The following is a 27,148-nucleotide window of genomic DNA, read 5'->3' as shown; positions in this document are numbered from 1 at the left end:
CCATAACTTGTAATATTTTTCAAGTGTTTATCCAATTCATTTGATTGACTCAGCTTCAAAAGCCATGTAATAAAGTATTCTATATTGCAACACCCATTTGGAAAAATTCTTCTATTGTATTTTTATTAACCACGTTTATAACTTCTTATTTTCAATTCACCAGTGGAAATAATCTTCCACTATTTATTTATCCTTTCTTACCTATCAAAACTTTTTACATTTCTATTAAATTTCACTAACTATTTCTGCTCTTATGAATACAGTCCTAGTTGTTTGTTCGTCTGCCAAAATAACTTTATCCACCCATCTCTTATATAATTTTAAGAAATCTACAAATGTTTTCCATAACTTAATATCCTTTCTAAAAGACTCAAAAGACTCCTAACTGCAGTCTAACCAACATCCCTGATAGATTGTAATGTAGTGGAACCAGCTGGGTAAATATTTTGCTACTGTTTAGTTATTACTGCCATAAAACCTGATTTGTAGGTTATAGCCCAAGTCACATATTCTCAGATTAATTATTCTCATTATTCCAAGATGAACACAAAAAGGAGTTTTACATCATTTTCAGTGATAAAATTACCGTAGTGAGTATTATTCAATCATTGCAGATGTTACAGTAGTAGATATTATAAACAGAGGGTCAATTTGGTTTATAGGGAACAAGGACTCACATACGGGACTGGTCCTACGTATCAACTGAGAAACATCTGGCAGACCCCAAGGTTTCTAACAGTCCCAACACATATTTCCAGGGCACATGCTAGCTATATATTAGTCATTCCAAGAGACATTCATTTACTCCAATTCTTTACTTTGCCCTTTACCCACCCCTTTATTCAAGCTGCTACTTTATCTTCAATACCATGAACCTTACTTTTCGCAACATACGAGAGTTCAAACACTTTCTCAATGTCCAAATGACTAAAGCGATTCCGATTCTACGCTTAGTAATTTTCTGAATATGCTTAAATTAGCCAATTCATGCATGATCTGCTCCTTACAAATCAGTGTTCAACATCCTTCATTAGCCCTACCTTTGTTTTATTTGGGTCATTCCTCATTATTGACTTTAGTAATTTACTTACTACTGATATATGGTTAACTAGCCTGTAATTACCCAGCTTATTCCAGTTCACTTTTTTTTTATATAAAAGGTGTAATATTCACGACCCTCCAGCCATTTGGTGCAACTTATTACCTCATAATATGGAAAATTATGGATTAGAATCTTCGCTCTTTCATCACTAACCTCCCTCAATATTGTGCAGCTTAGACCATCAAGGCCTGGTGATTTAGTGGTATTAATCCTTTTAATTATGAGAATGATACAATATTGCACTGACATTTTAGTGCAATACTGTATCAGATGAGACATGACAATGAAGCCCAATCTCCCTAATAAATTTGATTGTCATGTCACTATTTGAGTAGCAGGGAGTTCATCCAGTGATCTGACCAAAATTCATCCCTCAGCCAAAAAAAGATCCATTGGTCACTCATCTCAGGCTGTTAGTAGGATCTTGCTGTCTGGAAATTGTTTTACAAGCAAAGATGGCAGCCAATGATTACATTACAGAAAATAATTCACTCCACGTTAAGTATATTGGGATGTCCTGAAAATGAAATAAGATGGTAAATAATAAGTTTGTTCTTTCCTTCCTTGTGAAGGTAGCGACTCATGGCACATTATGAGCATCATGGGTACCAGCTGTCATCCGACACCAAATCCCAATTCTTAAATGTTATCTTTAACAGTGAAAGTCCGGCTATTTAACTATGAGGTCGTCCGTTAAGTCTGATCCTACGCTCTCTTTGAACCACACATGTTTAACAACATGGATACTGGATAGCAATAAGCAGCAAAAATCCAGAATAATTCCACCCTCCTTAGCTCATGACTGAGACCAAATTTTTCATCGCCAAAGTTACCCTGGGTGAAATGAACTGATTAATCCCTAGTCTGTGCTCAAAATCAGAATATTTTTGGTCTATCTGTCAGCTTTACCACGTGGTGCATTGAACCATTTTGGGAGCTCTGGCAACTAAAAAATTCACAAACTACATTGTGCATTGTTACTTTGTTCTTCATTTAGAAAATCTACCAAGACTAAAAATAGCACCAAAAATACCTCATCCCATTTGTTTTGTCTGTTGGAGCAGCCAGGGTCCTAGAAAGAGGAGTCCTCCCTTTATGCAGGCCACTGAAGTTAACAGTTGAGCGATCATGTTCATAAATACTTGTGTGGGATGGTGACTCTGAAATAGGGTCTGGTAAGCTCAGTTTACGACTCACTCGTCCAGCTACTTTATCTGACATAGGCTTTGATAGCTTTCGAAGGGCCGTAACCTAAAGAAGATAATATTGCATGCCTTGAACAACAATGATGATATACAAGAGTCCAAAACAGACTTTCAACTCTTATGGTCCAAATATACCCATAACAACAATTATCAAAAATGTTAGCATACAAACAGTGGGTATAGTTGCTGGATAACTGTTACATCACCTCTTGAATCTTCAACATTTCAACATAAAATAACAGTCAACCCCCAAGTCAATACAGGTCATGATTGATGCTACTATTCATACTGAACCAAATGGCATAGGTCTAATTTCTCATTGACGGACGTTGGAGTTGCAGCCAAACAAATCTTCTCTGCCAGAGTTATTAAGTGCACACATCCTTAAAACTATGCTCAAAAATTGAGCGCAGAACTGCGGATAACATGGCTGGTATAATAGGGACTCATTCAATGAGTACTTACAATTCATGGCATATAGGTACAGGTAGGATATAAAGTTCTGTACAAGATAACAAGGTTTTTAAAAAGGCAAAGTAACATGAATTTTAATCAGTTTAAGTCTTCTGTTCAATATAATTTTTTTTTCCATCCATGCCAATATTCTCCCCTCCTCTCGAGGCCATCAACTTCTTAACTCTGGTATGGTTCCACATATACCCTTTGGTATCTTACTCAAGTGGCCATTATTTATTCATGTGCAAGGTTTGATACCAAGTGTAAGCAGGTGAGAAATGTTCTATCCAGTGACCTCTGCTTTTTATCTAGTGATCTCTGCTTTCTATCCAGCTGGAGTTAAGAGTCAGGTTCGAGCACCCCAATAGATGTCCCCCCCCCCCAATCCAGTAGTTGTAAAGTTCAATATTGTGCCGATATTACCATCCTGGCAGAGTTCAACTAAAAATTGAACCCTTGACCTTCGTGGTCACTATGACTCAGCTAGCCACAGCAATGGAGAGCTATAAGTTTAAAACATTGAAGCCTTTTCACTGGCCCAGAAATTGCAGTTGGAGGCTTCCCGCAGGCGGATGCCTCTGACCTGAAAAATTTCTACTGAAATATCTGGTGGTCCTGGAGGAGCGTGGAATTCCGTTGGGGAGGCCTTCTCTTGCCGTGCTCCCGTCCTCCTAGTTCCCATGCAGAAGATGCAGTTACGTGTGACTGCACAACCAATCAGGTAAAGTATTCCACAGTTTTCTCATTAATAGCAATGAGAACTCCGTATCTACAAGTTCTCATTGCTATTAATGAGAAAAAAAAAACACACACTAAACACAATAAAAAATAACAAACACACTCACAATTGAAATTAAAGTTAGAAAAAAATATATATTTTCCAAATTTTTTCTTAGTTTTGTAATTCGGGTTAAAAATAAACTTACCTGAGTGGGCAGGATTTAAAAAAATAAAATGTGTTTCTTAAATTTTATTATTTATGTTTTAAAGTCTGTTTTAAAACGCTTACGTCTGTAAAAGTAGGCTATGCGCCTGCTTTTATCAGGCACAAGAGTTTTGAGGACAGATGCTGGGCAAGATATGGAAAAATATCGCAATCTTGCCCTTGCAAATGTCCTTGCTCCCGATATGCGTTGAATCTGTTAAGCTCTAGCTTGACAGATCTGAAAAGCCGGTTTTCAGCGCATGTGCATTTGTGCGCTGAAAACCAGCTTTTGCGATGGCTTCCCGGGTTTGTAGACACTCAGTACAGACACGGGGAGGCATCGCAAAAGCTGCTTATTTTAAATTTGGGAATTTTAAAATATGGAAGATTGCAAACATATATGTTTAATTTATCCTTTGTACCCAAAATTACAACGTCACTATAATATTTATATCAAACACTAGAAACATCTGGTCATAGAAAGCAGCATATTTTCTTCAACACGGATAAATCACGCTGCAATAGCAAAGACTTATTTATGATTTAATTCATATTCACTGCACAGGATCTGAAGATATGACTATTTCCATACCTACTGTTTCATGAATTACCTGAATTGCAAGCTTGACGTTTTTGTAACCTGTTAAATTAATTCTATTGATGCATAGATCATACTAGTTTATCAGACTACATTCTAGCATAGCGGTTCAACCTTTCCACTACTGCAATCAATATTGCTGTTTGAAGCTTCAGATAGATTTTCAGCATATGCAAGATTGGGCTACATCTATCAGTTGGAATACATATTACTGTTTTGACTTATACTAATGCAAATAATGAACAGTGCCTCACCTCCTCAGTTTTTCGCCGTAGGATTATTTCTTGTTGTCGTTTCTTCGCTTCCAGAAGTTTCATTTGATGCTGAAGAAAAAAAATGAAAAGAAAACTTAAAAAATTAAGATGGTGTGAAGGGAAAGAAACTTCGACATTCCAATTAATTCAATAGCAAGTTCAGCTGCATTAGGGCCTTGCCTACTGAAGTAAACGAGATCATGACATGAAACCATTAAGTCAGCAGCATGGAGTGGTGTTTAATTTCCCAAATAGATTTGCATATGGTATATTTTTTCAGGTTTAGGAAATATCTTATTGTATTCAAAGCAAATATTTCATAAAATTTACAAATCTGCATTAATCTCGTTACACACAAAACAAAGCTTTACTGCATGCTGGGATTATGATGCACTTCTTGCTGCACTAGTACCTTGGTGTAGCTGACACTGTACATACAAATGCCTTGAGCATTTTCTTCAATTTTCATCTCTTCATAATTGTAAATTTGTTCTGGATGAACCATTTTGCTTTTATCCTTTGGAAGCGCAAGGAGAAATGTGGACTAAGGCATGAAAGACCAAGACTGTGACAGCAACATCCTGTTGCTCAAGAGGTAACCTCAAGAATGAAGGAGGACGTGTGAGGTGGAGGCCAAAAGAGATTCGGTTGTTGTTTGGTACGGCGGGAAAAGCTTATAATGGGATGTCTAGATTGGCAATTCATTTATTGACCTCCTGTGATGCCGAGTAGGGAAATGAGGTGCCTCCCGCAACAGATCTTAGCGGGCAGGTTCGGTAAAATCAGAGCATCAGTGTGCGCGGGCTGGGCAATGTGGTGCCTGATTGATGAAAGTTGACGGCCATGTTGTATTCTACTCAGCAAACCAAGTAGAAGCCTCAGGAGACGATATGCACAAGTGCCTGGAAGACAGTTATCCCAAATCCCACATAAATCAGAGCGCTATGCATTTTAAAGAGGATGGACCTGTAGGATAATGATCCGAGTCATCTTTCCCATAAACCACATTTATATTTCTTGGCTTACCCTGGGAATGAGGAGGACAAGTATTGAAAGTAGATTTTTGTTTTTGCAATGGCTCTAATTTATTCAGGAATCACATTATATTGACACTACATAATAAAATTGATAGCTCAGATTTTGCAAGACAGTATCATGAGTTCTCTTTGTATAATTAAACTTGAAACACTAACAGATAATTGCAAGCTCATTGTGATAGAACACTGCTTCATATTATAAAAATACCATTATGCAGAAATTTTAGTTCGGTCAAAATAATGTGAATTTAAAATGAAAATCCATTTTGCTGTTTTCTGAAAGTCATTTTCAGGTGAAGAATGAAACAAAAACAAGGGAAAAGAACAGACTTGACCTCGTCCTCGGCAACCTGTCGCAGATGTATCTGTCCTGACAATACTGGTGGGAGACTAAGCCCCGTCTTCACATTAAGGGCACTGTCCATCGTACTGTGTGGCATCACCACCATGCTAAATGGGATAGATTCAGAACAGATCTAGCAGCTCAAAACTGGGAATCCATGAGACAATGTAGGGCAGCAGAATTGCATTGCACCACAACCTGTAACTTCATGACCTGGCATATCCCTTATTCTACCATTACCATCAAGTCAGGGGACCAACCGTGGTTCAACGAGGAGAAGAAGAGAATGCCAGGAGCAACACCAGGCATACTTGAAAGTGAGGTGCCAACCTGGTGGCAGCTACAACACAAGACTGCATGCAGGCTAAACAATGAAAACAACTTGCTATGGCCAGACCTAAACAATCGCACAGCCAAAGGATCAGATCAAAGCTCTGCAGCCCTGACACATTCAGTTGCGAATGGTGGTGGATAATTAAACAACTAACGGCAGGAGGAGGCTCCATGAACATCCCTATCCTCAATGATGGCAGAGCCTAGCACGTGAGTACAAAAGGCAAGGCTAAAGCATTCGCAGCCACCTTCAGCCAGAAGTGCCGAGTGGAAGATCCATCTCGGTCTCCTCCTGAGGTCCCCATCACGGATGCCAGTCTTCAGCCAATACAATTCAGTCCACGTGATATCAAGAAATGACTGAACACACGGGATACGACAAAGGCCATAAGCCCGACAATATCCTGGCTGTAGTGCTAAAGACCTGTGCTCTATAATTAGCTGTGTCTCTAGCCAAGCTGTTCCAGGACAGCTATAATACTGGTTTCTACCTGACAAAGGTATGTCCTGTCTACAAAAAGCAGGACAAATCCAATCCAGCCAATTACAGTTCCATCAGCCTACTCTCAATCATCAGTTTGTGCTGGTCACAGTACTTACCAACAACCTGCTCACCGATACTCAGTTTGGATTCTGCCAGGACCACTCGGCACTAGATCTCATTACAACCTAGGTCCAAACATGGAAAAAAGAACTGAATTCCAGAGATGAGGCGAGAGTGACTGCCCTTGACATCAAGGCAACATTTGACTGAATGTGGCACCAAGGAGCTCTAGAAAAATTCCAGTCAATGGAAATCGGGGAAAACTCTCCACTGGCTGGAGTCATACCTAGCACAAAGGAAGATGGTTGTGGTTATTGGAGGTCAATTATCCCAGCCCTAGATCATCGCTGTAGGAGTTCCTCAGGGCAGTACCCCAAGCCCAACCATCGTAAGCTGCTTCATCAATGACCTTCCTCCCATCGTAAGGTTAGGTCGCTGATGATTGCAGTATCCAGCTCCATTCGAAATTCCTTAGATAATGAAGCGGTCTGTGCCCACATGCAACAAGAACTGGATAGCATCTAGGCTTGGGCAAGAAATATTCACGCCACACAAATACCATGCAATGACTATCTCCAACAAGAGAAAGTCTAACCTGCTACACTTGGCATTCAATGGCATTACCATTGTCAAATTCCCCATAAACAAAATCTTGGAGGTCACCATTGACCAGAAACTTAAATACTGCAGCAATAAGAGCTGGGTATTTTGTGACGAGTATCTCACCTCCTGACTCCCCAAAGTCTTGCCACCACCTTCCACGCACAAGTCAGGAGTTTGCTGAAATACTCGCCACTTGCCTGGATGAGTGCAGCTCCAGCAACAATCAAGAACATAGAGTGCATAAGGGACAGGTTCCTTGAGTAGTATATAACGAAATCAACCAGGGGGCAGGCTATCTTAGATCTGGTCCTGTGTAATGAGACAGGATTAATAAACAATCTCCTTGTAAAGGATCTCCTTGGAATGAGTGATCATAGCATGGTTGAATTTCAAATTCAGATGGAGGGTGAGAAAGTTGAATCTCAAACCAGCGTACTAAGCTTAAATAAAGGAGACTACAAGGTATGAAGGCAGAGTTGGCTAAAGTGAACTGGGAAAATAGATTAAAATGTAGGATGGTTGATGAACAGTGGCGTACATTTAAGGAGATATTTCATAACTCAAGAAAAATATATTCCAGCGAGGAGGAAAGGGTGTAAAAGAAAAGATATCCATCCGTGGCTAACTAAAGAAATAAAGGATGGCATTCAATTAAAAACAAGTGGCCAAAACTAGTGAGAGGACAGAAGATTAGGAAACTTTTAAAAGCCAGCAAAGAATGACTTAAAAAAATGATTAAGGGAAGCTAGACTATGAAAGTAAACTAGCACGAAATATAAAGAGATAGCAAGAGTTTCTACAGGTATATAAAAAGGAAATGGGTGGCTAAAGTAATGTCCCTTGAGGATGAGACCAGGAAATTAGTAATGGGGAACATGGAGATGGCAGGAACTCAGAACAAATATTTTGTATCAGTCTTTACAGTAGAAAACACTAAAAATATCCCAACAGTGGATCGTCAAAGGGCTATAGGGTGGTGGGGGGGGAGAAAGGAACTTATCACAATCACTAAGGAGATGGTAATCAGTAAGATAATGGGACTAAAGGCAGATAAATCCCCTGGACCTGATGGCTTGCATCCTAGGGTCTTAAGAGAAGTAGCAGCAGGGATAGTGATTACATTTGTTGTAATTTACCAAAATTCCCTGGATTCTGGGGCGGACCCAGCAGATTGGAAAACTGCAAATGTAATGTCCCTATTTCGAAAAAGGCGGCAGACAAAAAACAGGAAACTATAGACTAGCCTAACATCTGTGGTTGGGAAAATGTTGGAGTCCGTTATTAAAGAAGCAGTAGCAGGACATTTGGAAAAACATAATTCAGACAAAGTCAGCATGGATTTATGAAGGGGAAGTCATGTTTGACAAATTTGCTGGAATTCTTTGAGGATGTAACAAACAGCATGGATAAAGAGGAACCAGTGGATGTGGTGTATTTGGATGTCCAGAAGGCATCTGACAAGGTGCCACATAAAAGGTTACTGCACAAAATAAAAGTTCATGGGGTTAGGGGTAATATATTAGCATGGATAGAGGATTGGCTAACTAACAGAAAACAGAGTCGGGATAAATGGTTGGCAATCAGTAACTAGTGGGGTGCCGCAGTGATCAGTGCTGGGACCCCAACTATTTACAATCTATATTAAAGACTTGGGATGAAGCGACGGAGTGTTACGTATCCAAGTTTGCTGACGATACATAGATGGGAGGAAAAGCAATGTGTGAGGATGACACAAAAAACCTGCCAAAGGGCTTAGGCAGGCTAAGTGAATGGGCAAACATTTGTCAGATGGAGTATAATGTTGGAAAGTGTGAGGTTATGCACTTTGGCAGAGAAAAAAAAAAATCGAAGAGCAAGTTATTATTAAAATGGAGAAAAATTGCAAAGTGCTGCAGTACAGCAGGACCTGGTGCGTGAAACACAAAAGGTTAGTATGCAGGTACAGCAAGTGATCAGGAAGGCCAATGGAATCTTGGCCTTTATTGCAAAAGGGATGGAGTATAAAAGCAGGGAAGTCTTGCTACAGTTATACAGTATTGCTGAGGCCACACCTGGAATACTGCATACAGTTTTGGTTTCCATATTTAAGAAAGGATATACTTGCTTTGGAGGCAGTTCAGAGAAGGTTCACTAGGTTAATTCTGGAGATGAGGGGGTTGACTTATGAGGAAAGGTTGAATAGGTTGGGCCTCTACTCATTGGAATTCAGAAGAATGAGAGGTGATCTTCTCGAAACATGCAAGATATTGAGGGGGCTAGACAAGATGGATGCAGAGGATATTTCCACTCATAGGGGCGACTAGAACTAGAGGGCATAAATCAGAAGAAGGGGCCATCTATTTAAAACTGAGATGAGGAGGAATTTCCTGAAGGTTGTAAATCTGTGGAATTCGCTGCCTCAGGGAGCTGTGGAAGCTGGGTCATTGAATAAATTTAAATTAGAGAGAGACAGTTTCTTAACCAATAAGGGTATAAGGGGTTATGGGGAGTAGGCAAGGAAGTGGACCCGAGTCCATGATCGGATCAGCCATGATCATATTGAATGGCGGAGCAGGCTCGAGGGGCAGTATGGCCTACTCTCGTTCCTATTTTTTATGTTCTTATGCAAGAAGCTCGACACCATTCAGGACAAAGCAGCCTGCTTAATCGGCAACCCATCCACCACCTTAAACATCCACTCCCTCCACCAAAGGCGCACCATGGCTGCAGTATGTACGATCTACGAAATGCACTGCAGCAACTCACCAAGGCTTCTTTGACAGCATGTCTCAAAGCCACAACCTCTACCACCTAGAAGGACAAGGTCAGCAGGCACATGAGAACACTACCAGCTGCAAGTTCCCCTCCAAGTCACACACTTGACTAGGAAATAGATCATCATTCCTTCGTCGTTGGATCTAAATCCTGGAACTTCCTACCGAACAGCACCGTGGGAGTACCTTCACCACATGGACTGCAGCGGTTCAAGAAGGCAGTTCACTACCACCTTCGCAAGGGCAGTTAGGGATGGGCAATGAATGCTGGCCTTACCAGCGACGCCCACATCTAGTGAATAAGTAAAAATAAAAATTTCTTTTGAGGTGTGCAGGGCAGCAAGCAATATACAAGCACTGTGCAGGGATATATAAACTTTAGCTGGACTATCTAGCCAGCTGGTTCCCTGCAGTGCTGTCCATCACGATTGCATTAGAAGTTACCGCATGGTTTTAAAAGGTGATGTCTTATTCTTAGTGCCAGGCTGTTTGATATGCAAGTAAGATGTCCAAAATACCCAAAGCTCACAATGGTCAAGTCTGATGTTCGCCCTCCAACCTCAATGTCAAAACTGAACAACACAATTGCCTGCTGAGTGGGGAAACTCTTAGATCCTCTAAGTTGCATTCTCTCTTGGAGACCCAGAGTAATGGTATAATAGTTGGAGATTTTCTTTCATCAATTCACAATTCTCTTGTCAACTGTCTACCATTCCACGATAGTGAGATGGAATTCCATGCGGCAGAGGAAGCTCATGTTACATATCCAAAGACTCAGTTAAAAGACTGAGAATGCCAAGAATACAAACAGCTGCTCATCTTTCAGATACAGTAAAATAGTCTATGTTACGAATGTAATTTCATTAAATAAATTCAATGGCTAGATTTAGATTGAACAACATGGTGAGGCGTTTGCTGCCTTTTGGACAGGAATGAATAATGGGCAGCCTGTGAAACTTTCTGTCTGAACTATCATGGTAAAAGGAAAAGGTCCATTCGATGGCATACTATTCTCAATCGCATCATACAAAGTGCAAAATATGGATGACAAGACAGTTCTATCCATAGAAACAATTTCACTTTGAATGTTATGTACATTGGAATAGTCTGAATACAAAATTGATAATAGGTAACTGGATATATAGATAAATTAACATTTTTATGTGGCGTGTGCTTCCTGCCCACAAACCCTTGATGCAATTTTACATTGTAAAATAAGCATTTTGAACATGAACACCAGTGCACTTGCCTGTAATACTTAACGAACCATTATCTGTAACACCACTAGGTGGTGCTGTTTTATCTTCACAAAATTCTGACCACCACAAAATTATTGTGCCATTTTTCCTTCACAGTCAAAAATGTGGTCTTAATTATTTTTAAATGACCTATTTACAACATGATTAAATTTAACCACTAAAATCTCATGTATATTAATGCCTACATTAAAGTTTTTAAATTGAAGACCTCAGCCTCTTCCAGAAGCCTGGGCTTGTTGCTTTTAGCCAGAGCAATGATACTGGCAGCTGAATCCAAATTATGCAGTCTGGGTATGTGCATCGTGCTGATGGGTACAAGGCAGTAGCCGATAGACATCAACCTTGTGCAATTTGCCAAAAATCCAAAATGCATCTGTAGAATTTAGTCAGCTCAATTGTTATATTTTTCTCCAGCCATTTCTGCCCAAAATTATTTCAACAGTTATAGGTCAACTTTCAAAAGCTTTATTCAAAGTTCATGTTGAGTGTTTTAAAGAAAATGCTGTGTGCATGTACTTGAGAAAAAAAAGTGACAGATTACTGATAACACACCTGAAGTAGCTTTATTTTGTCTCTGTAAACTTTAGAAAGTATATTAAGCTAAGCAAGGGCAAGTATGTTTCCTCATTCGAAAGTTGAATTTTGAAGGAAACTGAAAGACCGGGTCACTTAATTTATCATGTGTTCTGTTGATACCAAGTAGAATGTTCACATTTCTAAAAGCTGTCAACGACACAGCCATGTTTTGAGATCTTTGCCTATTTGCTGAGAAGAAATGTAAATGAATTTATTTTGTTGAAAGACCATGAAGTTTAATTAACTCCAACAGGGAATTAACTCCTGCAACAGCCATGGTATCTGGAATGTAGATTAGGCCTATTAACAAAAGTACCAGATGAAGTAGTTAACACTTGCGTATACTTACAATATCACATCAGTTTGAGACAATGTAGGGAATTGTTAGCCTATATCAGAGAGAACATGGTATAAACACCCCTATTAGAAAACAGCATAAGCTCAGACTCACCATGAGCAATGTTACAGGACATTTATCTTGCAAAGGGAGTGCACTTCCTGTCCACAAACTTTACTTTCTGGCAACACTATGCGGTCAATATTTAATACTGAAATTGTCTAGGTAAACATTTATAATGGGAACTCTAATGTTCACACATCATCATCATTGCAGGCCTCTCACCATTTGTAGCACCGTGGCCCTTCGAGATTCCTGTCTCCCAGCTCCATTCCTTGGTTTATGGCTGGTTCCTTTAGCTGCTCTTGGGTCTCGGGTAAGCCTCGAGCACCACTTCTTGGTCTACTCCAATACTTAATTATCTCTCGCTCTGACTCACGCCCCACTCTTGCTCCAGCCTACAGCCTCTGTATGGCCATCAGGCTCCCTCTCGTGCTCTCTAGCGTAAACCACACTTCAAATGCCAGTTCCTGCCCTTTGGTTAACAGGCTTTTGAAATTCAGGTGTAATTACACAAGGAGCTTCCCATGACTGTTCTTGAATGCACTGCTGTTTAAACAACAGGCCTTTTCCCAGGTCATGGGCAAGCCCTTTAGGGAACCCCCTCAACATTTGGAAAGCTAGATCTCAGTTAAGGTCCAGAATTACCTTTATATCACAAGGAGAAAATTTCCTTATGAGCTTACCCACCATTTTGTGAAATCCATTATTTAAAATGAAATAATCGGCTTCTCCAAATCGAAAGCTGGGAGAGGAAATTATTCCTCGTTCCTCTTCATGCCCAAAGCATCCATTCCTTCCACCTCTTGCTTTTCTACTTCACCTTTTCCCTATCCTTCTTCCTGTCTCCTAGCCAGAGCACCCACAGCTTTTCGATCTTTGCCATTACCTCTTCCCCAACCACATACCACACTTACACGCATCTGTCTCCAGCAGGAATTTCATCTGCCACTGAAAAATATGACCAATACCCTAGATTCCCCCACTCATCTACAAGCAGCTCAAAGGCACTAGCCACCTGCTGGTCTGAAACAGTACCCAAATCCTTCCATACCCAGTGCCCCCGACCAGCTGCTACCTCAACAGAACATTATTCTCAGCCGTTATGCCTCCTTCCTGGTGCCTATAATCATATTGTTCTCCAATCAGGCATCCCAGTCACAGCATCATAAAATGCTGCTTTCCTCACCACACTCTACCTTAAATGTAGAGAATGGAGAAGCAGAAGATTGATATTTTGTATCGGTCTTCACAGTAAAAGACACTAAAAGCATCCCAATAATTGATAATCAAGGGGTTATTGGGAGGGAGGCTAACTTAAAACAATCACTGTCACGAGAGAAAAAATTCTCGGCAAACTAATGGGACTTTAAAGGTGGACAAGTCCCCAAGGGTCTTAAAAGAAGTGGCTGCAGAGATAGTGGATGCATTGGTTGTAATATACCAAAATTCCCTGGATTCTGGAGAGGTCCCAGCCTAACATCAGTCATTGGGAGAAAGCTGGAGTCCACTATTAAGGAAGTAGTAGCAGGCCATTTAGAAAATCATAATAGTCAAGCAGAGTCAGCATGATTTTCTGAAAGGGAAATCACGTTTGACAAATTTGCTCGAGTTCTTTGAGGATGTAACGAGCCGGGTCGATAAAGGAGAACCAGTGGATGTCATGTATTTAGATTTCCAGAAGGCATTCGATAAAGTGCCACATAAAAGGTTACTGCACAAGATAAGAGTTCACAGGGTTGGGGGTAATATATTAGCACAGAGAGAGGATTGGCTAACTAACAGAAAAGTGAAAGTCAGGATAAATGGATCATTTTCAGGTTGGCAAACTGAAACTAATGGGGTCTCAACTATCTATTTACAATCTATATTAAATGACTTGGATGAAGGGACCGAGTGTAATGTAGCCAAATTTGCTGATGATACCAAGATAGGTAAGAAAGCAAGTTGTGTGGAGGACGCAAAGAATTTGCAAAGGGATATAGACAGGCTAAGTGGGTCGGCAAATATTTGGCAGATGGAGTATAACGTGAGAAAATGTGAGGTTACCTACTTTGGTAGGGAAAATAAAAAAGCAAATTATTTTTTAAATGGAGAGATTACAAAATGCTCAGGTGCCGAGGGATCTGGGGATCCTTGCACATGCAACACAAAAAGTTACCATGCAGGTACAGCAAGTAATTTGGAAGGCAAATGGAATGTTGGCCTTTATTGCAAGGGGGATGGAATATAAAAGTAGGGAAGTCCTGCTACAACTGAGAGATCAGACCTGGAGTACTGCTTACAGTATTGGTCTCCTTATTTAAGAAAAGGTATACATGCATTGCAGGCAGTTCAGAGAAGGTTCACGAGGTTGATTCCCAAGAAGAAGACTGGAGAAACGTTGAGCCAGTTGGGTCTATACTCAGTGGAGTTTAGATGAATGAGAGATGATCTTATTGAAACGTACAAGATTTTGAGGGGGTTTAACAGGGTAGATGCAGAGAGGATGTTTCCCCTCGTGGGGGAATCCAGAACTAGGGGGTATAGAAACAGAAAATGATGGAAATCTCAGTCGGTCAGGCAGCATCTGTGGAGAGGAAGCAGAGTTAACGTTTCGGGTCCATGACCCTTCATCAGAACTGGAGTGTGTTCGGAAAGAACAGATTCTGAACAAGCACTGAAAGGGGAAGGGGAAGAACAAAAGGGAACGTCTGTGATAGGTTGGAAATCAGGAGAGATGAGACACAAAAAAGGGATGATGGCCCAAATTCAAATGGTAATGCCAGGAGTTAGAAAAACATTAGTCAAGATAGGATGTGATTGGCAGGATAACGACCAACTGCCATTAGAGACAAGGAGAAAAAAAAGAAACAAGCTCAGAAGGGGGGAAAAAGGGAGCCAAAGATTGGCAGCGGTTACACTCTGAAATTTTTGAACTCTATGTCGAGTCCAGAAGGCTGTAAAGTGCCTAAACGAAAGATGAGGTACTGCGCATTGGAACAGTGTCGGAGACTGAGGACAGAAAGCTTAGTGGGACTTGGGGGTATAGTTTCAGAATAAGGGGTCACCCACTTAAAAAGGAAATGAGAAGGAATTTCTTCTCCGAGGGTCGTGAATCTTTGGAATTCTCTACCCCAGAGAGCTGTGGAGGCTACATCATTGAAGGTGGAGCTTGACAGATTTTTGAATGATAAGGGAGTCGAGGGTTATGGGGAGCAGGCAGGGAAGTGGAGTTGAGGCCAAGATCAGATCAGCCATGAGATTAAATGGCAGAGCAGGCTCGAGGGCCCAAATGGCCTAGTCCTGCTCCCAATTTCTCATGTTATGTTCTAGAAGGATGCAGAGAACAGCAAAAAGGAAAAGTGCAAGAGGAAGGGGCAAGTACGAAAAAAGACCGAAAAAGCAAAAAGCTGCAACACTGACAGCTAAGAGGTAGAACATATCCACTGACTTACCTCGAGCAATATGACAGATTTTTTCACCGTATATAAAAGTTATTTAAATTCTTGTACGAATTTCCTGGTTCTACTTTATGTCAACATTTGCTAGCAGATTGCTCACCAAATAGCAGTAGAGTAAGAAATAGTACGGTATTAGGTGGGGACAGACTAAGAATACAAGGTGGTGTAAAATAGATTTACAGTGCATGTATGTGAATGTGCATGTAAGGTTGGTGAGCTGCAGGCACAAATAGACACATGGGAATATGATGATGTGGCAATAACAGAGATCTGGTTCAAAAAAGGGCAGGATTAGGTACTAAATATTCCTGGATACAAGGTCTTCAGGAAAGATAGGGAAGGAAAGAAAGGAGGTGGGGTGGCAGTATTGATTAAGGAGAATATTGCAGTGCTGGAGAGAGAGGATGCCCTGGAGGAGTTAAGGACAGAATCTATTTGGTTAGATTTGAGAAACAATGGAGGTGCCATTACACTACTAGGTGTATTTTTATAGGCCGCCAACTAGTGGGAAGGACATGGAGGAGCAAATTTTCAGCGAAATTACAGGAGGTGCAAGAATTATAGAATAGCGATAATGGGGAACTTCAACTATCCCAACATAGACTAGGATAGTAATAGTGTAAAGGACAGAGAGGGCGAAGAATTTCTGAAATACCTTCAGGGGAACTTTCTTGATCAGTACCTTGCCGGCCCAATGAGGAAGGAGGCATTGTGGATCTGGTTCTGGGGAATGAAGTGGGTCAAGTAGAGCAAGTGTCTGTAGTGGAACATTTAGGGAACAGTGATCACAGTATCATATAGTTTAGATTAGCTATGGAAAAGAACAAGAAGCAAATTTGAGTAAAAATACTTAATTGGAGGAAAGCCAATTTCAGTAGGTTGAGAATGGATCTGGCCCGGGTAAATTGGAATTGGTAGGCAAAACTGTAATCGAACAATGGGCTGCCTTAAAGTGAAGATGGTTCGGGTACAGTCGAAGTACATTCCCATGAGGGGGAAAGGTAGGGCAACCAAAGCCAGAGCTCCCAGGATGACAAAATAGATAGAGTGTGATGAAGCAGAAAGAGCGTGTATGACAGATGTTAGGTTGAGAATACAAGTGAGAACCAGGCTGAATATAGAAAGTTCAGAGCAGAAGTGAAAAAGGAAAGAGGGACAAAGAGAGAGCATGAGAATTAATTGGCAGCTAACATAAAAAAGGAATCCAAAAGTCTTCTCTAGGCATATAAACAGTAAACGGGTAAGCAAGAGGAAGGGTTGGACTGATTAGGGACCAAAATAGAAACCTATGCATGGAGGTAGAGGGCATGGCTGAGATACTAAATGAGTACTTTGCATCTGTCTTTACCAAGGTAGGAGGTGCTGCCGAAGTCAGTGAAAAAGAAGGTAGTTGAGATACTGGATGGGATAAAAATTGATAAAGAGGAGGCACTAGAAAGACTGGCTGTACTTAAAGTAGATCAGTCACCAGGACCAGATGGGATGCATCCAAGGATGCTGAGGGAAGTCAAAGTGGAAACTGCGGAGGTACTGGCCATAATCCTCCGATCCTCTTTGGATACGGGGGTGCTGCCGGAGGACTGGAGAATTGCAAATGTTACATTCTTTTGAAAAAGAGGGTGCAAGGAAAAACCCAGCATCTACAGGCCAGTTAATTTAACCTCGGTAGTGGGGAAGCTTTTAGAAATGAGAATCCGGGACAAAATTAACAGTCACTTGGACAAGTGTGGCTTAATGAAGGAAAGTCAGCACTGATTTGTTAAAGGCAAATTGTGTTTAACTAACGATTAGAGTTTTTAAAGAGGTAACAAAGAGGGCTGATGAGGGCAATGCGGTTGATATGGTGTACATGGACTTCCAAAAGGCGTTTGATAAAGTGCCACATAATAGGCTTGCCATTGCCAACAAAGTTGAAGCCTGTGTCGTAAAAGGGATAGTGACAGCATGGATACGCAATTGGCTAAGTGACTGGATTGGTTGTTTATTGGACTAGAAGGTAGTACACAATGGGGTTCCCCAGGGGTCAGTACGAGGACCATTGCTTTTCTTGATATGTATTAATGACTTAGACTTGTTTGTAGGGACACAGTTTCAAAATTTGCAGATGATACAAAACTTGGAAGTATAGTGAACAGTGAGGAGAATAGTGATAGACTTCAAGAAGACAAACAGGCAGGTGGAATAGACAAACTGTGGCAGATGAAATTTAACAGAGCAAACTGTGAAGTGATGCATTTTGGTAGGAAGAACGAGGAGAGGCAATATAAACTGAAAAGTACAGTTCTAAAGGGGATGCATGAACAGAGAGACCTGGGGGTATATGTGCACAAATCGTTGAAGGTGGCAGTGCAAGTTCAGAAAGTGGTTAAAAAAAAAGCATACGGTATCTTGGGCTTCATAAATAGAGGCATAGAGGACAAGCAGCAAGGACGTTATGATGAACCTTTATAAAACATTGTTTCGGCTTCAACTGCAGTGTTGTGTCCAATTCTGAGCACCGCACTTTTGGAAGGATGTGAAGGCAGAACAGATTTACGAGAATGGTTTCAGGCATGAGGGACTTCAGTTATGTGAATGGACTGGAGGAGCTGAGGTTGTTCTCCTTTGAGCAGAGAAGATTGAGAGAAGATTTGATAGAGATGTTCAAAATCATGAGGGGTCTAGGCAGAGTAGAGAGGGAGAAATTTTTCCCATTGATGGAAGGGTCAAGAACCAGAGGACACAGATTTCAAGTGATTGGCAGAAGAACCAAAGGCGACATATGCAGCGAGTGGTTAGGATCTGGAATGTACTGTCTGAAAGGCTGTTGGGAGGCAGATTCAATTGTGGCTTTCAAAAGGTAATTGGATAAGTACCTGAAGGAATGATAGGGAAGGGATGAAAGAGTGGGACCAGCTGAAGTGCTACTGCAGAGAGCCAGCATGGGCTCGAAGGGCCAAATGGCCTCCTTCTGTGCTTTAACCATTCTGAGATTCATTCTATGATTCTAAATTTAGTGGAAATGAACTCCTTCCTTACCAATGTCACAGAAGAGGGTTTGTATTTAGTTAACCAACTAATAATTAAGTTGTTAAGAAGTGTCAGTCACTTTAACTGTGATACATTTTGATTAGATAGACTTTTGAAAACATAGAATTTTAAACAATAAAACATTAACCTTGCCAGAGGTGCAATATCAAAGTAAAAGCTCAAAGATTTGCTCCCATTTCTTTAATAGAATTAGAAATGTCTTCACAACTTCATCTTTGTGCAAGGTCAATAGTATTGTCAATATATTAGCATTTTGAAACACCTCAATACTCACTTCTTGCTTGCGATGGTCTTTCTTCAGCTGAGCAATTTCTCGGTTTCTCCTAGATTCTGCCATGCGAGCTCGTTCTTGTTCATCCTTCATTTGTTTCATTAGACGGACCTTCAAAACCATGAGAATGGGACATTGATTGTTACAGCACGAGTTATATGTTCAACATGCTGATAGAATTGCTCTTGCTCATTGTTTTTTAATACGTTCTCGGATCTGGAGTTAGGCGACATATTTCATAGTGCAGTAAAAACCTTCCAGTATCTACACAGGTGGACTGCATCAGCCTCGGACATTAACCCTGCCCATTACATTACATTATTTAGCCATGTTTTTCTTTGGTTGGTCCCTTGATCCAAGACCATCAACTTCTAAAATCACTACGCAATTTTCAACCAATGGGCTCACATTATGTAATTTTTCTCATCACATTCACTATCACACTTGTCCTATGCTACTCTTCATAAATGTGATTAGCCAAGATAGAAAAGATTTAGTTTACTTGCATTCAAATAAGATACCTCTGAAGAACAACAGCTGCCATCAGTTGAGGTAGCCACGTTATTCTGCAAGGGCAATACTTCTAAAGTTTAAGACAATAATCAACATTGAAAAAAAGGCAGCTTAAAATACACATACTATTCTGATAATTGAAGTATGCACTGAATTTAAAACAAGATCATACAAGAAAATAGCACATTATGTTGGTCAACCACAAGTACATATGAATACACAGGTTCATCTCCAAGGCCCCACAGACTAAGAATCTGATAAATTAGAAACAACCATCTAGGCAATCCATTCAAAGACCAGATACTTCTCACAGGGAGAGAAAGTCAGAGGTGGAAGAATAATTTAATCCCCTCCACTGCTCTTTGAAATCCTAGCAGTCAGCTCATTTCCTCAGCTAGTGAGATAAAGACAATTTAAAATACAGACTCAATGGTGTCAATATGCATAAAATAACTGCAACACTAGCATTTATTAATAGTATAGCTGATGGTGGTCATTACGAAGACATAATCTGTACCTTTGTCTTCTTCATTTCTCCCACTTCCTGCTGCAGTTTTTTCAACTGTCTTTCATACTGTAATTGACTTTTTAACAATCGAGCATGTTCCTTTTGGGCTGTATGTAACTTCTGCAATTCTTTGTTCATTACTTGAAGCTTCTTTTCATATTCTGATTTAATTTTATTTGCTTTTTCTTCAGAACAAGATTCCATTGAGCCTAGAATACCCAAGTTTTTGAATTTAACAAAACTCAAATGACAAAACCTTCCTTTCCACTACTCATAATTTTTTGCTGCATCAAGCATCTCAAGTGTGGAATTTATTATTTTTTAGCTCAAGAATTGGTATAACCAATCCTTTTATTGATTAAAATGAAGGCAACAAAATGTTGACATAAAAATTTCTGAAATTGAATAAAAAGCTAGTATTGAAAAGATAAAAATATTTTAAACTTTCTAAACATTCAGAATTGCTAACAACTAATAGCACCATAATTGTTATACCTAGATTTTGTAGAACACGGTCTCTCTCCAGTTGGGTGTCCCGAATTTTATTTTGCAGCATCATTAGCTTTTCCTCATACTGCCGTTTCAGTGTCTGAAGTCGCCGCTGGCTATTTTCCAGTTCATCAATCAGTTTCTGCTTAATTGCTATTTCACAGGTAATGTTAGCCAGATCTGCCTGGAAATTGGCTATTAAGAAAAATTTACAATTAGACTGATCAAAAAATTACAGAGAACTTTCCAGTTAATTTTTTCATGAGTTCAATAATAAAGAAAAGTGCATTTAAATATGGATTTTCTGATGGAAAGGAAAATTCTCAAAAGTCTCTCCTCGTGGCAATCATAAGCCAGCATAGAATATCAAACATTTTAGCACACAAGAAAGCACTTCAGTCCATCTGCCTGAACCAGTGCGATCGCCAATTCCAAATCAGAGCCATCTATCAAATTCCTATCCTCCATACCCGTACTATTTTAAATCTTCTATTGTATAATTCTTTGTAAATGAGGGAATTATTCCAGCTTTAGTAGCTGGTTGCGGATTTGTTTTGCATATTCAAATAACTTTTTGCGTGATAACATTTCTCCTGATCTTCTCATTTACACTTTTAGTATTGATCCTAAATTTAAGCCTCCTCATTACCAGTTCATTAGTGAAAGTAATTCATGCTTTAATCCTTTTAACTTTAAACACTTCCATTAGATCCACCCTTAATCTTCTCTGCAGTGAATTTCATCCAAATTTTTCCAAAGTCTATTGTAACTATATCCTCTCAGCCCTGGTATATTCTTAGTAACTTGCACCATTTCCATGACTCACAATATTTTTTTGACAAAACTGCACAAATATAAAATACTCCAACTCTATCTTAACCAACGTATTGTACTTATTAATCAACACATTGATTTTACATTCCAATGCTTCTATATAAAAAAAATCCCATAATCCTTTATGGTTTTACCCACTTGAAATTCTGCTTAAAAAAGATCTGCGCATGTGCATCCATAGATCTATGTTTCTCCACTACACAAAGCAAATACCACTTGACTCCACCAATCTTTAACAATGAGATTTTTGGCTCAAGTGGCTGTGGTTTGATGTGAATATGCAGTACACTCGCTGGAGCAAATACTTCGGTTGAGACCACAGGGGGGAGGGCATGAATTTGGGGCAATCCAACTAATTCCTGATGCCAGTGACATTGACCAGCACCCATAAAAACTGAAGCAAAATCATTTTTTTTTGAGGCAAATTACCCAAAGCTGAAACCACTACACAATCAAATGCACAATATTAATCCCCCTCAAAACAATTTAAGGAAAAACGCGTCCGGTCAAATTTAAGCAACATGTGCCGACAGGCATGGACAAAGGAGAGACTGCGGCTCTGGTGCAAAGTGAAACGATGATGCAGTACAGCTGGTAGGAGAGGTAAAGCACCTTAACGCAATCATTTAAAAAAAAAAATGCCCCAAGCTGATTTGCATCCTTGAATGGAGGGAATTCTTCGGTTGCGTGGCGGCTCAACGAAGAAGAACGAGGACAGACAAGTAAAGGAAATAAAATGTATTACAAAAGAAACGGGAAATAAATAGGCTCTCACAAACATAAAAATTGAGGATCGTCCCCTTTATTCTCCAAAATGTCAGTGGGTGATTAGCAGAAGCAGTCATGACTAACCCACACCAAGGTCTGACCGAACTGCTTTTTAAAGCAATAGAAATGCATGTTAAAGGTATTACCGTATATACTCGCGTATCATGCGACTTTTGAAGACCTAAATTGTAACCTAAATTTGGGGGGTCGCATGATACGCGAGATACAAAATTTGCGGGTGTGAAGTGCTGGCCAAGATTAGGCTGTTAAGCAGACCGTATCCACGTTGAATCTCGGCAGGTATCTCCTGGGCTGGATTGCAGCCTCTATTGTCGCTTGTACTGTATCGGGGGGGATGAGAGAGAGTCGCGGAGGTCAGGGGGTGGGGGGGGGGGGGGGAGAGAGAGTCGCGGAGGTCGGGGGGGGGGGGGGGGGAGGAAAGAGACCGGACCGAATCTGACCTGACCCCCGCTCTCCCTACCCCGGCGAGCCGACCTTCGCTCCCCCAACTCCCCCCCCCCCACCCGGCAACCCGACCTCCGCTTCCCCCCGGTGACCCAACCCGACCTCCTCTTCACCCCCCCCCCCCACCCCCCCGGCGACCCGACCTCCGCCACCCACAACTCCCTCTGAAGTTTGCTGCATTATTAGAGGCTCCATCTATCTCAGCCCATGCTTCTTTTACCCGCAAACACAGTAGAGGCTGTGGCTGAACGACGCTAGTCAAGCCAGCTGGAACGATTGCTGTATCGGTGTTCGATTCGCGAACAGCTTTCACAGCAGAATCCACTCGATGTTTCATGTTAAGGTCTGTATTCGATCTCAAAAAAGTGACTCGCATGATACATGAGATATATGGTAAAATCATGTTTTTGGGACGAAAATTTAGGGGTCGCATGATACGCGAGTATATACGGTACCTTCTTCATCTATCTCGGAATCAGATTCATCTGAACTTTCACTTATTTCTACTTCATCCTCTTCAGCATCCTCTTCATCAACTTCATGATCACTGCATTCCTGACCGTCCTCCTTTAAAAAAGTGATTTTTCAGTCACTTTCACTTGAATTCATTGTAAAGGTCAAATCTTTTTAGTTATTTACACCTTGGCTTACCTCTTCCAAGTCATTCTTTTCTTTTTCCTCAGTGTCTTGCTCTTCTACCTTCTCCCCTTTTTCCCCTTCATCAAGATTCTCCTCTTTAATTACACTATGCAAAACATAAATTAAAAGAATTACATTTCCAAAGTTTTAAATTATATGATGCACTGCATTTTTTCCAAACGGCAAATGAACTAATGAAAATTTCATTGATGTTCCCCCTCCCCCAATCATGAAAACAAAAACAAACAGCATGAAAAATAACTGCTGTACTTGCCAACAGTTCTGTGGAGTATGTTACAGATTACACTATATGGATGGAGAACTGATGGGATAATTCAGTTTTAAAAACGTTTTTATGTATAAAAATGCTTAGACACCAAAAGATCACAGCTTCTGAAAGTAGTGAAATATTGGCAGAAGTGAAATATTGGTACAATTAGATCATGGTTTGAAATTTTATCTCCTCATATTTCTGTACAGCAAGTTTTACACTAAAAGCCACCTCTGATCAATGTAATATAAAAACTAGATGGAGCAAAAATTCAGGAAGTAGTTAGAAAATCACATTTTGAACCTCATTATGAAAACATCATAGGCAGTCCCTCGGAATCGAGGAAGACTTGCTTCCACTCTTAGCACGAGTTCTTAGGTGGCTGTACAGTCCAATACGAGAACCACAGTCTCTGTCACATGTGGGACAGATAGTCGTTGAGGGAAAGGGTGGGCAGGAAGCCTGGTTTGCCGCACGCTCCTTCCGCTGCCTGCGCTTGATTTCTGCATGCTCTCGGCAATGATACTCGAGGAGCTCAGCGCCCTCTCGAATGCACTTCCTCCACTTAGGGCGGTCTATGGCCAGGGACTCCCAGGTGTCAGTGGGAATGTCGCACTTTATCAGGGAGGCTTTGAGGGTGTCCTTGTAACATTTCCTCTGCCCGCCTTTAGTTCGTTTGCCGTGGACGAGTTCTGAGTAGAATGCTCGCTTTGGGAGTCTCGTGTCTGGCCGCGAACTATGTGCCTGCCCAGCGGAGCTGATCAAGTGTGGTCAGTGCTTCAATGCTGGGGATGTTAGCCTGGACGAGGACGCTAACGTTTGTGCGTCTGTCCTCCCAGGGGATTTGCAGGATTTGCATGTATACCCGAACGTCCCCTTCCATTAAATAAAAATCAATGCATAGCTGGAGTACAAAAATGTTTTTAATCATGACAGTGAAATGTTAAAAAAAACATGTTCAAACTGATGCACAGTATTGCACGATGGTGAATCACCTCAGAAGTATAGCTATAAAAAAATCACTACGTTTACAATACAAATTATTTTCAAATATTTTGGAGAGAGTGGGATTGCAGTAAAGCCAAAAAAGTGAAATCTAGAATTTGACATGATACCTGTAGAATTACTTTCTCAACACAAAATATATCTTAGCAATGATGAGACTGAAAAATATTGTAGATAATAATGCACTCTTGAAATTTCAACTAAAAATCACAACATCTGAAACAAAATTTTGGAACATAAGAAAATTCAAGACTGGGAAAGAATCTGCTGTCTGTCTGTCAGGATCCAAAGACGAATCTTTTTCAATCGCGCACCTCCAATTCGTCTTTAAACATTTTCTACACAATCTGCTGTGACTGCAATTCTGGGCAGTCTATTCCACAAAGTAATCACTCTCTGGGTAAAGTAGTGATTTGTGCTCTACCTTGGTATTAATTACATTGCATACATTCTATCCCATAGCATCATTAACTGGAGCAATCCCATTGCATTCTTCAAGGTTTAAGGAAACCAAACAAAATAAACATGTCCAAAAGGATGCTGTACTCCACTGACTCTGTGCACTGGGGATCTTCTGCCTCAAGTGCAGGTTGTGTCATGGGGCAGATCATTGCTGACAGTAGGACACAGGCCTCAGTGAAGGAATGACCATGGTCAGCTGGTTGAACCTAAAGTTCCAAGAATTTCATCTCTGGGAGGCCACTAAAGAGTGAGGCAAGTGCTGTTAGGATATGGAGCCAGAAAACCAGTCCTTGGGCACTAAAGAGCTGTGAACAGGCCCCTGCAGATACAGGGATTTGCAATAGCATGGGTCCCACTCTGCGAGATCGATTGAGTAAGCTATGGATAAAGATTTCAGATTCATGTGTCATTGACTTAAGAATAGTTTGTGCTATAAATTCTCAAAAAACAATAAAGCAAAGTATGAAGAAGTAAATCATTAAATCAAAAAAAGTCAAACTTCAAAAAAGAAACCTCAAACTTGTAATTAATTGACGACATCCTCTCTCATTTTAAAATAAACCAGTATTTTTATGACTTTACTTTAAAAGGGAAGTGCTCTTTATATTTTTCCTGCAGAAACAAGAACGCCCATTTATTTGAAACAAGAATCCAGTTCCTCAAAAAAGTGTTTACAAACCACTTATTTGGGTCAGAGATATGGGTAGGTGAGGTGTGCATGGTTTAAAAAAAACAAAATACCGAAAAAGGTACTGATCTCCAATCTTTGCACCCACTTCCTCGGATTCATGCAAAGGGCTGCAGTTAGTACTACAACACCAAAGAAGCTGGTTTTCAGTCTAAACTACCAACCATTAATACCTTGCCACCTCCTTAGCCAAGGGGGTTCTAATTCAACCCTGTTCATGTTTCATTTTAAAACCATGATTGTAATTGTAAGTTTATTAGTGGGATGGTTTGCATGTGTATGGGAACTACCTGCCAATATCAAATTTCCGATACAAAAACTGCAAGATTATTTCCAACATTTCCTCTTCCATTCTGCTTTCCTCAAGCTCCTTCAAATAGAGGTAAATGTGCAGTACAGTATTGACAGGCCTGCACCAACGTAGGACAATTGAGGAAGTTTTGCAGTCACCAAAGTACCAGAGTGAAAACATTCTACATTTGGAGTTGATCTAAATTCAATTTAAAATCTGTCTTACTAAAATTCTGACAACTTAAGACATTATACACACTTTGGGCCCAAGTTTCAGCCTCAGTTGCTCCTGATTTTTTTGGAACAACTGGTGTAGAACGGAGTACCTTAGAAATTCAAATTCTCGGCATTTAGTTTGCTCCAGTTCTAGTCAGTTAGAACAGTTTCACTTTGGAACAGAATTTTTTTTTCAAAAGGGGGCGTGTCCGGCCACTTACGCCTGTTTTCAAAGTTTCGGCAATAAGAACTTACTCCAAACTAACTTAGAATGGAGTAAGTGAAGATTTTTGTACGCTCGAAAAAAACCTTGTCTACACTTTAGAAAATCAGGCGTAGGTTACAAATCAGGTGTAGGGAATGGGGAGGGGGTTTAAAGGGAAGTTTACAAACATTAAACACTTCAGTTTTACAAATAAAGAGCCATCATCAATAATAAATGATAAAAAACATCAATAAATCAACCAATAAACCAAAAAAAAAATTAATAAAAAAAATCAATAAATAAAACATTTTCTACTTACCGACTGCAGCACTGGGAGCCCTCAAACAGCGTGCTGGGATGCCCCCCCCCCCGCCCGCAGTGTGTTTCAATCTCTGTCTGTCTGTGCGTCTGACAGTGAGGGAAGTGGGGGGGGGGGGGGGGGGAGGAGGAGGAGGAGGGGAAGGGGAGGAGGGGGGGGACACAGAAAGGAGGGGGGAGGGGACACAGAAAGGAGGGGGGAGGGACAGAAAGGAGGGGGGAGGGACAGAAAGGAGGGGGGAGGGACAGAAAGGAGGGGGGAGGGACAGAAAGGAGGGGGGGAGGGACAGAAAGGAGGGGGGAGGGACAGAAAGGAGGGGGGAGGGACAGAAAGGAGGGGGGAGGGA

General features: G+C 40.6%; 1 protein-coding gene across 4 annotated transcripts in view; it reads right to left on the bottom strand.

Moving 5' to 3' along the window:
- LOC139278581 (kinesin-like protein KIF21A) overlaps positions 1-27,148 on the bottom strand; it is a 187,283-nt gene that overhangs the window by 84,724 nt on the left and 75,411 nt on the right. For all 4 annotated transcript variants that reach the window (XM_070897506.1, XM_070897508.1, XM_070897507.1 and 1 more), the window contains 7 exons: positions 23,358-23,451; positions 23,162-23,273; positions 20,646-20,834; positions 20,160-20,359; positions 19,133-19,240; positions 4,541-4,609; positions 2,136-2,353 (listed from right to left, as the gene is read on the bottom strand). In XM_070897506.1, coding sequence (XP_070753607.1) covers positions 2,136-2,353; positions 4,541-4,609; positions 19,133-19,240; positions 20,160-20,359; positions 20,646-20,834; positions 23,162-23,273; positions 23,358-23,451 — 990 coding nt within the window. The remainder of the gene's footprint in view (positions 1-2,135; positions 2,354-4,540; positions 4,610-19,132; positions 19,241-20,159; positions 20,360-20,645; positions 20,835-23,161; positions 23,274-23,357; positions 23,452-27,148) is intronic.

The sequence above is a fragment of the Pristiophorus japonicus genome, chromosome 13 (genome assembly GCF_044704955.1).
Source record: "Pristiophorus japonicus isolate sPriJap1 chromosome 13, sPriJap1.hap1, whole genome shotgun sequence".
Taxonomy (NCBI): domain Eukaryota; kingdom Metazoa; phylum Chordata; class Chondrichthyes; family Pristiophoridae; genus Pristiophorus; species Pristiophorus japonicus.
The sequence above is the reverse complement of the archived record's forward strand: the minus strand, read 5'-3'. Positions and strand labels throughout refer to the sequence as shown.